General features: G+C 32.9%; 2 protein-coding genes across 2 annotated transcripts in view; both read left to right on the top strand.

Moving 5' to 3' along the window:
- LOC135837499 (longitudinals lacking protein, isoforms H/M/V-like) overlaps positions 1–9104 on the top strand; it is a 186121-nt gene extending 177017 nt beyond the window's left edge. Inside the window, exons 6-9 of the mRNA XM_065352800.1 lie at positions 6679–6789; positions 6875–7044; positions 7466–7640; positions 7720–9104. Of these exons, the coding sequence (XP_065208872.1) occupies positions 6679–6789; positions 6875–7044; positions 7466–7640; positions 7720–7880 (617 nt within the window). The 3' untranslated portion in view covers positions 7881–9104. The remainder of the gene's footprint in view (positions 1–6678; positions 6790–6874; positions 7045–7465; positions 7641–7719) is intronic.
- A 63-nt stretch (positions 9105–9167) lies between these two features.
- Positions 9168–10349, top strand: LOC135838244 (zinc finger protein 559-like). Its single transcript, XM_065353863.1, has 3 exons — positions 9168–9189; positions 9589–9825; positions 10141–10349. Exons 1-3 carry the CDS (start codon positions 9168–9170, stop codon positions 10347–10349), a joined length of 468 nt encoding a protein of 155 aa, XP_065209935.1.
- Positions 10350–12456: the final 2107 nt, after the last annotated feature.

Here is a 12456-nt window from a genome sequence, read left to right on the forward strand (position 1 = left end):
TAGATAAGGTAGAGGAAAAAGCTTGGAACAAAAGTTGTAGAGCATGAAAAATTACCCAATTCTGTCCAATCACATTTTGAAACCGGTTCATTGGTTCACATTTTGCAACCAGTTTTTTGCGATCACCTAAAAATTTGAGATAGAGAAAAAAAGCTTGAAACAAAAGTTGTAGAACGTGAAAAATTACACAATCCTGTCTAATCTTATTTTGAAACTGGTTCATCTGTTCAACAATTTGAAACTGGTTCATTGATTCGCATTTAGCAACCAATTTTTGGCAATCACTTAAGAATTGGAGATTGAGAAAAAAGCTTGAAACAAAAGTTGTAGAGCGTGAAAAATTACACAATTGTCTAATCTTATTTTGAAACTGGTTCATCGGTTCAACATTTTGAAACCGGTTCATTGATTCACATTTTGCAACCAGTTTTTGGCAATCACTTAAGAATTGGAGATTGAGAAAATATGTAGCTTGAAACAAAAGTTGTAGAGCGTGAAAAATTACACAATTATCTAATCTTATTTTGAAACCGGTTCTACGGTTCAACATTTTGAAACCGGTTCATTGATTAGCATTTAGCAACCAGTTTTTTTGGCAATCACTAAGAATTGACGATTGATAAAATAGCTTGAAACAAAAGTTGTGGAGCGTGAAAAATTACACAATTGTCTAATCTTATTTTGAAACCGGTTCATTGGTTCAACATTTTGAAACTGGTTCATTGATTCGCATTTAGCAATCAGTTTTTGGCAATCACTTGAGAATTGGAGATTGAGAAAATAGCTTGAAACAAAAGTTGTGTAGATCGTGAAAAATTACTCAATTGTCTAATCTTATTTTGAAACCGGTTCATTGGTTCACGTTCAGCAACCAGTTTTTGGCAATCACCTAAAAATTGGAGATAGAGAAAAAAAGCTTGAAACAAGTTGTAGAGCGTGAAAAATTACACAATCCTGCCCAACCATATTTTGAAACCGGTTCATTGGTTCGAATTTAGCAACCAGTTTTTGACAATCGCCTAAATATTCAAGATAGAGAAAAAAGCTTGAAACAAATGTTGTGAAGGTTAAAAACTTGAATTTTCGATTCCCTTGAAGAGTTTTTCAAGAAATGATATTTTTCATAATGGACCTTGGAACGACCTTGAAACTAAATTTCCAAAATAATTTTTATTTAAAAATATCCCCATCGTCAATCTTTATATTTTTGACCTACAATTTTTTTAATTTGAAATTAATTTTCATATTTCTCAAAATTTTGGAATTTGGCTTCAAAAGTTTTTGATGTAATAAATTATTCAAAATTTTCTGATTTTGGTATGAAAATTTATTTTGGAAATCGGTATAAAAAAATGCTCATTTTGAGCATTTCTTCAATTTCCAAAATTGAATTTTGAGTAAACCTCAATTTAAAAAAAAATCTGCTCAACGAAGTTATTTATGTACTTACTCCTTCCCCTATAATGAAATTTTTCAATTTTCATTCGTCAGATTCTTCTCGGGTCTCAAAGGGTTAAATTTTTAAAATTGTTTCACTTTAATTTAGAAAAGTTTTAATTTTGTAGACTCACATTTTGATTGCCCGAATGATTGTGGCCGAAGATATAAACATAAGTGCCATCTTCAACGACATTTGAAATACGAATGCGGGGGCATGAAGACATTTATTTGCCAAGTATGCGGAAAAAGTTTTACTCAAAATGGAACGTTGAAAATACACAACATGATGGCGCATAGCAAATTTTTGTGATCTTTGCTTTACATTAAATTTTTCCCTGTTTTGTTGCATGTGCTGATTCGTTCAATTATATCATTTTTATATCGATTCAAAAAATTGTGTCGTTTTTCGTTCTCGATTTTCATACGTTTTTGCCTCTAATACTTGATGCTTTGTTTTTTTTTTTAGTTTTTGTTTTATTTTAAATAGGAATTTTAATTTTTGTTAATCTGGAAATGGCACAAACAAATTAATGCAAAAAGAAATGTATTTTTTTTTTTTTTTTGAAACCTATCGATTCTTCTGACCGATTAAATTATTAATGTTTTTCCAGCCGAAGAGCGTCATTACTGCCCGAACTCCTGTGGTCGTAGTTATAAACGTAAGGGAGATTTACGAAGGCATTTGAAATACGAATGCGGTGTGGAGAAACAATTCGTGTGCCCCGAATGTGAAAAACATTTTGTTCATAAACCTTCGTTAATGGTTCATTTGTTAAATATTCATAAACGATTGCATGTATGATGGATTCGATCAAGTTGTCATTCTGTGATATTACCTATTGAATTTATTGTTATCGAATTCGTGATCCGATTTTTTGTTTTGCAGAAATAAATACATTTTTCCGATACTAAAATACTCGATTTCCCTTTGTTTTACCTACGTACAATTTTTTAAGTGTTTTAACCCTGAAGATCTCATTTTAGTGAAAACTTTGCTTCTGTAAAATGGCTGAAAACTGGAAAAATTGGATGAAATTACTTTCGAGATGCTTCAAAACTCTTCAAATCGATTAGAAACCGTTTCCAATCGATTGGAGATGTCGAATACGAGCTGCATACTTTTCAGATTTCTAAATTGATTTGGTCAAATTTTGGCTTTTTTTTTGCAATATTTGAGATGCCTTTATAGTAAGAAGGAAAGTGGAATTTTGATGACACCATTAATTTTTTTGAGCATGCTTTTCCCTCTCCTTTTTAAAAAAATGTAGTTTTATGTGTGAAATGGCGTCTAAAAGCTGGCGAAATTAGCTCTACAATTATTTTACGTAACTGTACTTACCGTTGATTTATCTTTTTTCTAGCTTATCATTACTGCCCAAATTCGTGTGGTCGTAAATATAAACGTAAAGGTCATCTGAAAAGACATTTAATATACGAGTGCGGAGTGGAAAAGCAATTCAAATGTCCCGAATGTAGCAAACCATTTGTTCATAAGACTTCTTTAATGAATCATCTGTTGAATATTCATAAAATATTATACTAATATTATGTAATGTATCTGTGATATTGTACTCGTAATTGTTTTACTATATAGTCTGTCACTAGTCCATTTATAATTTACAGATGGAAAATAAATCATTTTAGTCGAGTTTTTAATACATCATCTTGTATGTATTGTTGATATGTACTTCAGATGACGTCACTAGTCGTCCTAAAGTTTGGTCACACGACTCCAGTTGATCGAGTTTTTCCTTCTGTGTCTCTGTCTTTGTGTTTTTGATCGCATGCCGCATGCCCTTTTTCTTTGTTTCTTTCCAAATAAGATGAATTTGTCTGATTGTTCCTTTTTTTTGGACCCATTTACTGTGTAATTTGTTGCTGATTCTTGGTTCTTGGTGCTTTTTGTTCTTCTAGATGATTATTATTATTGCCCTAGATTGTGTGGTCGAAGGTATAAATCCAAAGGAAGCATGAAGAGACATTTGAAGTTCGAATGCGGAGGCGAGCCTCAATTCAAGTGCCCATTATGCGACAGATCATTCGCTCATAAAGCTCCGATGGTGAACCATGCTTTGAAAGTTCATAAAATACCTGTGATTGAGAATGATGGATCGAAATAGTGTGATGTTTGGAATTTATTATTTTTAAGAATGTTATTCTAATATTACTCTTACAAACGTTACTCATATTATTACTCCTACAAAATGTTATTCTATTATTAAGAATGTTGGTTTACTTACTTTTGCATTCCTATGCTTATAATACATATTATTTTTCCAAAAAAAAACAACTTAATATGCAGTCAAAAAGGGTTGATGTTTTGATTTTAAGAATATTATTTTAATGTATTCCTGTTTGCTTTTTCTTATAAGTCACGGTGAATGTCAAGTCAAAAACTACGTGATAGATGTTTCTTTTTTAGCACGTTTTATTTTATTTTTATGTTGTTGTAGGTATTCTTGTTTTATTATTTTTTTATTTTTATAAACTATCCACCTTTGGGGTATCAATTCTGATTAATAACACTTAAAAATTGACTGGAAGCTATTTGCTCGAGATTTTGTTTTGATTAAATATATAATTTTGTTCTTTGAAATGAAATAATTCATTCATCTAAAATCTTTTTACAGGAATCAGGATACTTGCAAATAATTTTATTTATAGTAATAGTATCTTTGAGCACAATATTAATGTATCATGTTTAAGACGCATGCGTTTCTGATACTGCGTCAAAATGATTGCGCAATGGGTTTGGCGCATGCTCTCTTGAAAAAGTGTTGCAATGATTGCGCAGTGAACTCTGTGCATGTGAGATGATTGAGTAGTGGGGTTGGTGCATGCGCTCTTGACAACCCATCACAAAATGGATGAACTGTGAGTTCTGCGCATGCGCTCTTGACAAAGTGTTGGGATGACTATGCAGCGAGTTGGGGGCATGTGAGAAGATTGTGTAGTGGTGTGTGTGCTGTTGACAACCCATCACAAAATGAATGTGCTGTGAAATGCGCAGTTGCCTAAGGTTTCAATGATTATTATTATCAATTTCTTGTTCGGTTTTATTTTCCACTTTGTAAAATTTAGAATGTTTGGATGTCTCTATAAATTGATGATTTGGGCATTGAGGCTATCTTGAAGTATGTGTGGGCCTGTGGGGGCTGAAATCATACAATTGCAAATGTTTATCGAACCCGTGCTTGAAAAACTGTATCGACTTGTTTGTTCTACTTCTTGAGTTGTTTGAAGCTTTGATTTTTTTAACGAGTTTTATACTTTACTAGCTTGATTTCTTTTCTAACCACGGTGTAATTTCTGTTCCAGTTGTCAGTATGGAGAGTTTGCTGAGTTTTGATATGCCATCTTCTAAGTCGAGCAAGCATTTTGTGATGTGTCCTAATAGCTGCGGACGAAAATACACCAATAAGTACTTGCTGAATAGGCATTTAAGATACGAGTGCGGTGGAAGTAAACATTTCTCATGCGAAGATTGTGGCAAATCTTTCACACATAATTTCAATTTGAAAAGTCACGCAGTTGTGGTGCATAAAAAAATTCCTAGCTAAGTGTTGGAAATTTCAGTATAATCTTAGTCCTCGTTGTTTTTATTTCATGTTTTTTTTTTTGTCCTACATGTAATAAAATGTTGTTCTCTCCTACAAGTTGTTTTTAATATTCATTTCTCTGCTTAGCTTTCTATCGCTTTACTCTTTTTATTTCTGAATAGATGTGTTCAATGTGTTTGAATCATCATCTAGGTACACTTATTTGAATTAGTATTCTGGTTCCATTAACTCAGCTGTGTACTACTTATTTTTAGCTGTGCCAAAGGACGGTGAAAGTGTAGGCCTACATACATGTATCCGATGCTGTAAATCCTATAAGCAAAGATACGTGTTAAACCGACACTTGAAATACGAATGTGGAGTTCAGAAACAATTCCATTGTACTTATTGTGGAAAATCATTTGCGCAGAGATACAACTGGAAATCTCATGTTTTGCACATACATAAAATGCTACTTGCATAGTACATATATAAGTTTTAAAATTGTAGATTGTGACTAGGTTCCTCTTATCCTTACTATTGATATGCGTTAAAACCTCATCTCTAATATTAGTCGAATTCATTGTGATATTCTAGAAAACGCGATGTCGATGAAACTGAAAATCTGGAACAATGTTTCGATCAACGATTCTGTCTACTTAGATCAGTATTATTATTGTCCGAATAATTGCGGTCGTAAATATAAAAGGAAGTGTCATTTGAAGAGGCATTTGAGGTACGAATGCGGTGTTGGCAGACAATTCCATTGTGTTTTGTGTAAGAAAATGTTCACTAGGAAAAGCACACTCAAGACTCATATGGCCATGGTTCATGGCATGCTATTGACTGATTAGTGATTAGTTTGTGGAAACATGGTCTCTCTTTGTATGTAGAGATCTACTCTGTGTAAATGTTCAAATTGTGATATTTTTATGGTGTAAGCATCATTATTTTGTATTGACTGGTCAAACAGTAATAAAATTGTAATATCATTTGCATGTTTATTTGGTCTGTTATGAGTTTCAGATGATGAGGAAATTTAATGATAGTTTTTGGGAAATGGGAGACGGTAAATGAGGATCTACCAGAAAGTATGATTTTATTGTACGCTTTGAATAATTTACTGTGTACTTGTTTTTGTATTAAAATTATAACATGTTTGGTATGCTTTTATTAAAAATTATTTTTCAAACTTGATGTAATTGGAGCAGAGATGTAAAAATATCGGTATTTTATTTTTCTGTATAATACATATGTCCGTTTTACACAACTGTCCAATGCTGTAATATGCAGGTTGGTATTTTATTCTGATATAAAAATTTGATACTTTTTTTTGTATTCATTTTGCTTTCACCTGAACCAAACAACATATCAAATTTGGAAGAAATACTGTTAAATTCCATATTTTGTATTATACCGTGTTTTCTTTGCATAATACGGTATTATAATGTGTGTGTAGTATGGACATATTATACAGGATTGAAGTACCTTGCATCTCTATAATGAGAGAAAAAAAACTATGGAAATTACATACTCATGCATAAGTTTAATCAGCTGTTCAACGCTTTCTATATGTGAAAAAAATACTTTGGTTTCGCTTTCATGGGATTCTTACTTGGGAGTGTTTTATAATCAACATTCGACTGCTCTGCGAATTTATAACCATCTTATTAATATTTGTTTTTGTTTTGTTTTATAGTACTTCCTCTAGAACACACTGCAAGTTGTACCCATTGTGGCAAATCTCTGTGTTTGGCTGAAATTCTGCAAGACTGCTTTAGTACTTTTTATGGAGAGTTGGCCAAAATTGGTAAGATTAGCGTGGAAAACACGAGTTTCAGTAAGAATATCTTACAACTGCAAAGATTTCTTATCATACTATTCACATGTTGCAGATGCCAAGGTGGATGCGATTGCTTCAGCCTGCATGACTGATCCTTGTTTTGGGAATTCTGCGAACAGTGGTTTCAACAGATTCCTCAAGATGAATTTACCAGTCCAAACTGAAGATAAATTACAGGAGTTGAATAAAAATTTGGAGTCTGTGACAAACCGATGTCAATTTGTAAGTATAAATACTCCTGCCTTGTTTGAGAATTTATATTCATATTGCTGCACCAGAGATGTAACGTAATTTACTACTGTGTAATAAGGCTTCATTTTACGGGTTTAACACCACACTATGCATAACATAAAATACGGTATGATATGAAATAACATGGTATTTTACTGGATTTCATGGAGTTTTTTTTAGTTGGAAGGGAGGAAGGGATTATGAGAATTAAGTATCAAATTTTCAATTCAGAGTAAATTACCAATCTGTATTTCACAGTATTACACAGTATAATACAATATAGTTCACACATGTACAATTGTACATACATATCATATAGAAAAATAAAATGCCCATATTTTTACATCTTTGTCCTGCATTGATTGGAATATTGAAAAACTAATGAATGTGATTGTGGTTTTTCTGTTTGCAGAAATCAGTCATTGAAAGATTGGGTGGCCGTGATATTACCTCTAGTGTTAGTTACATTATGAAAGCTGTCATTGGAAATAATCTTGTTACCAGGATCAGTATGACTGGCAGGAGTAACTCATCCGCTGGAGATTTGCTCAAATTCGCTGATACAAACGTAGCATCTACAATATTGGGTAACAAGTCGAAATTGAAAGAAAACTAATAAATTGGTCGTAGAATATTGATTTTTAAAGAGACTTGTTTCAATTGCAGAAGTTGTCAAGAAATTGTACGATATCAACGAAGATGTCATCAAGAAACAAATGGGATCTTGGATCCGTACCAGAAAGGATAACATCAAGAGGAATCGTATCGCTAGTGCTGCTGCCAACGCTGCTTTGGCTGCTTCTAATAAGAATTCCAATATGCCATAAGTTCCTGTGATGCAATTTTTGTAATTTTCAAACACCGAAATTGGTCCTTCAATTCATATCGAGTCTTCGGTTTTATTTTCCGAATTTTCAGAATTTTTAAGTTTCATTTTTGAAAATTATTATCAGTACTTGAGTTGAATAACATTATAAAAAATTCATCTAGTTCTCATATGACTTGTGCAGAAGCAAACCCGTGACTATCGTTTCTTATGCGAATCATCCATATCACCATAATGTTTCATCATGTTTTGAGGTGCATGCACCATTGACAACATATCAAAATAAAAGCAAAACTGTACAGCGCATGCGCATGCGTTCGTCACAACGCGTTGTAAATTGATGCGTAGTGAGTGTTGCGCTGGTGCGTGCGCACCTGACAACGTGTTGAAATAGATGCGCAGTAGACTTGACGCATGCGCAGTAGACATGACGCATGCACTTTTTGAAATTCGTAATTTAGAACAGATGCGCGTGCAGCATTCAGATTGACCTGAATGTATGAACTAAAACTAATGATTTATTTTGCTATTTTTTGGAAAGGTAAAATTTTTTTTAAAACGTGTAATTTTTTTCAAAATTTTAGGTCTATCTAAAAAAGGAAACGTTATATTGCAAGGTAGCGTCTGATCATTTTGTTGTGATTGATGGGTGATCCCCCTCCCCCCTCCCTCAAAAAATCCTTATTATATTTTTTGCATAAATTTTGGAATCTCTCACAAGTAAAATACTGAAAATGCTGGGGTTTCAAGGACAAACTTTCTTGTGGATTCATCCAATAAATTGAAAACAGTTTTCAATTCACTATGGTTTGCATCTGTGTGATGTTCATGTATTTTTTTTTTTCATTATTTTTATTCGCTGATTGATTTTTTTTTAGTTGATAACGATTGGTTTGCATATTATTAATTTTTCCATTATTGAAACCATATCCTTTTGATTTAGGTTAAATATTAAAGAAGTTGTTAATTTTTTTTATTCCAAGTTCAATTGAGTTTTTTTTTTTTCTAAATTGATAACGATTATTTTGCATATTATTAATTTTTCCATTATTAAAACCATATCCTTTTGATTTAGGTTAAATATTAAAGAAGTTGTTAATTTTTTTTTATTCCAAGTTTTGGTTTTAAGTTTGTTTTGATTTTATTGTGCTGTCAAAACAGGAGTATCCTATAGCACGAAAAATGCGAGTTGTGATATACCTATAATATATTTTTTCTACATGAACTCGAATTTATTACGCTTCGTGGAAAAGATGATATAAAATAAGCGCACAAATTCGAGAACGGAATGAACTCGAGGTTAAATTCTAGTAAATTATTTTTCAGGTGATTGGGATCGTTTGTTTATCTGTCCGAATGCATGTGGAAGAAAGTATAAGCACGAATCTCTTGTGACCAGGCATTTACGTTACGAATGCGGAATATCGAAACAATTCGCTTGTAAAGTTTGCGATCGCCATTTTCATCGAAAGGATGCGTTAAAAAGACATGCCATAGTCGTTCACGAAATTTTACTATAAATAAATATTATGTAAAAATAAAATTCGGGTATCTTGGAAATTTGCGTTTACTTTACCTTCGCTCGCCTTATTATGTATTGTATTTTAGCTCTCGAATAATATTATAATGTATGCCTTTTTCCCCCTTCTTCTTCGAGATATCAATTATTATTGTACTCTTGTGTAACGATAGCTATCGATTTTTTGCAGCATTTTATAATCATTTATCATTTCTGAATTTATCTGGACTATCGGCGTCAAGACGAGTCAGATCGTCGAGAAGTGATGGGCCTATGATACCGTGTCCTAACAATTGTGGTAAACAGTATAAACACAAGTTCAACCTGAATAGGCATATCAGATACGAATGCGGAGTAGCCAAGCAATTCCGTTGCAGCGAATGTCACAAGATGTTTTCGCAGAAAAGTAGCCTTAAATCGCATCTCGGTATTATACACGGAAAACTTCTAACTTGATGCGATTTCGATCGATTATTTTTTTATAGCATAACTTTCTAATGTGATGTGCAGTATTTTTAATCTCGTTTCAAAATTATTTATATTGTGTTTTTTCCCCTAAATTTTTTATGCCAGTGTGTAAAGTTAAGACAATTTTTGTAGTAAATAAATCAACTTTTAATCTGTTTTTTAAATATTTTATTTGGATCATTTTTTTTTATGGGCTTGGTGTAGTTAGTTGGCAATTTCGGAAAGAGTGGGTAACGATTTTAATATTTTAATAATATTTTGATTACCTACTTAGGTTGTACCAATGGTTTATTTACTTGCGAGAATGGTTGTGGACGTGTTTATAAACGTAAAAATACTTGGATCAGACATATGAGGTACGAATGCGCCGGAGTACAAGATATTCTGAGACTTTTCAGTTGTCCCATTTGCCAGAAACGTTTCAGTCATAAATTTTTGGTCAGGAAACATTTGGTTACTGTGCACGAAAGAACTGATTTATAAATTAAGTAGAAATTGTTGTCTTTTTTTATTTTTTTGTTTGTGGTATTACCTACTGAGCTAATTTTGTTTACGTTTTGAATGAATTTTTTTTACCACTTTTTTCTTGGAATAAATTTTTTGCATTATATATTTTCAATTTTTCATCGGTTATTATGAAGTTATTGAACTGGATGGTTTTCTTGAAGAATTGGGGGGGGGGGTGAAAATTCTTGCAGTTGAAGTCAATGTATAAAAAGGTTGCTCGAAGGAGGGACAAAGGTCTTAGGTTTTTTTTTCTTTTTTCTCATTTTGGCTCAAATCGTGAATTGCTGGGTTCTTGAGGGAGAAGTGGCTAAGAGGACAGAATTTGGTGAATTTTGGAAAATCAAATTTGAGCTGAAAATAGCTAAAAACCAAAAATCCACTCAATTAGCCTACAGTATGGCACAGAAGTAGCGCCCGGATGGCTTTTATTTCTAAAGGAGGGGCTATACTGAATTTAACCGTAAACTTAAACTTAACCCTAGAAGTTACACAAAGGCAAATTTTAGGTTAACGTACGTTAAATTCAGTATAAACCAAGCTAAAGTATAAGTTAAGGGAATAAGTATCCCCTTAAATTCAGTATAGCCCATCCTTAGGGGAAAGAGCTAGAGAGATGAATGAAGCGGCGTTTAGTAGGGAAAAATATCAAAAACGACCTTGAAAATTTCCGGCCCATCCACAGGGTGCCCACAAATTGAAAAACCGGTTTGTTCAAAAAATTAAAACTGGTTTTTATTGGCGCAATGTATTCTACACACTGAGGCGACAAAAACGTGATATGAATTTTTTGAAACCGGTTCATTAATTTGCAACCAGTTAACAAAAAATACCCAAAAATTGTGGATAGAGAAAAAAGCTCGGAACAAAATTTGTAGAGCGTGAAAAATTACACAATTTTGTGTAATCACGTTTTGAAACCGGTTCAATGGTTCGCATTTAGCAACCAGTTTTTGGCAATGACCCAAAAATTGAAGATGGAGAAAAAAGCTAGAAACAGAAGTTGCAATTTTTGCTGATTGGATTTTGAAACCGGTTCATAATTTGCAACCAGTTATCAAAAATCATCTAAAAGTATGAGATCGAGAAAAAAGCTTGAAACAAAAGTTGTTGGACATGAAAAATTACACAATTCTGTTCAATCACATCTTGAAACCGGTTCATTGGTTCGCATTTGGCAACCAGTTTTTGACAATCGCCTAAAAATTGAAGATAGAGAAAAAAGCTTGAAACAAAAGTTGCAGAGTGTGAAAAATTGAACCATTTTTGCTAATCAGACTTTGAAAATGACTTATCAAGTTGCAAACAGGTAACATTTAATGGCTTGGTGCAATTTAATGAACCGGTTTCAAAATCTGACCAGCAAAAATGGCTAAATTTTTCACAATCTACAACTTGTGTTTCAAACTTTCTTGTCTATTCCCACTTTGTAGGTGATTGTCAAAAACTGGTTGCTAAATGCAAACCAATGAACCGGTTTCAAAATGTGATTGAACAGAATTGAGTAATTTTTCATGCCCCACAACTTTTGGTTCAAACTTTTTTCACTATCTACAATTTTTGAGTAATTTTTGATAACTGGCTGTGAATTAACGAACCGGTTTCAAAATCCAATCAGCGAAAATGGTTCAATTTTTCACGCTCTACAACTTTTGTTTCAATCTTTTTTTCTCTATCTCCAACTTTTAGGGGATTGTCAAAAACTGGTTGCTAAATGCAAACCAATGAACCGGTTTTATTGATAACTGGTGGCGAATTAGTGAACCGGTTTCAATACTCAATCAGCGAAAATGGTTCAGTTTTTCACGCTCCACAACTTTTGTTTCAAGCTTTTTTCTCTATCTCTAATTTTTAGGTGATTGTCAAAAACTGGTTGCTAAATGCAAACCAATGAACCGGTTTCATTGATAACTGGCTGCAAATTAATGAACCGGTTTCCAAATCCAATCAGCAAAAATGGTTCAGTTTTTCACGCTCTACAACTTTTGTTTCAAGCTTTTTTTCTTTATCTCCAATTTTTAGGTGATTGTCAAAAACTGGTTGCTAAATGCAAACCAATGAACCGGTTTCATTGATAACTGGCTGC

Source organism: Planococcus citri, chromosome 2, assembly GCF_950023065.1.
Source record: "Planococcus citri chromosome 2, ihPlaCitr1.1, whole genome shotgun sequence".
Taxonomy (NCBI): Eukaryota; Metazoa; Arthropoda; class Insecta; order Hemiptera; family Pseudococcidae; genus Planococcus; species Planococcus citri.

Bases quoted from the DNA above. Each gene is read 5' to 3' on its own strand.
- LOC135838244 (XM_065353863.1), top strand. From the start codon at position 9,168: ATGAACTCGAGGTTAAATTCTA. The intron at 9,190-9,588 runs GTAAATTATTTT...GATTTTTTGCAG, and splicing joins GAACTCGAGGTTAAATTCTA to CATTTTATAATCATTTATCA. The intron at 9,826-10,140 runs GTATTATACACG...TTACCTACTTAG, and splicing joins TAGCCTTAAATCGCATCTCG to GTTGTACCAATGGTTTATTT.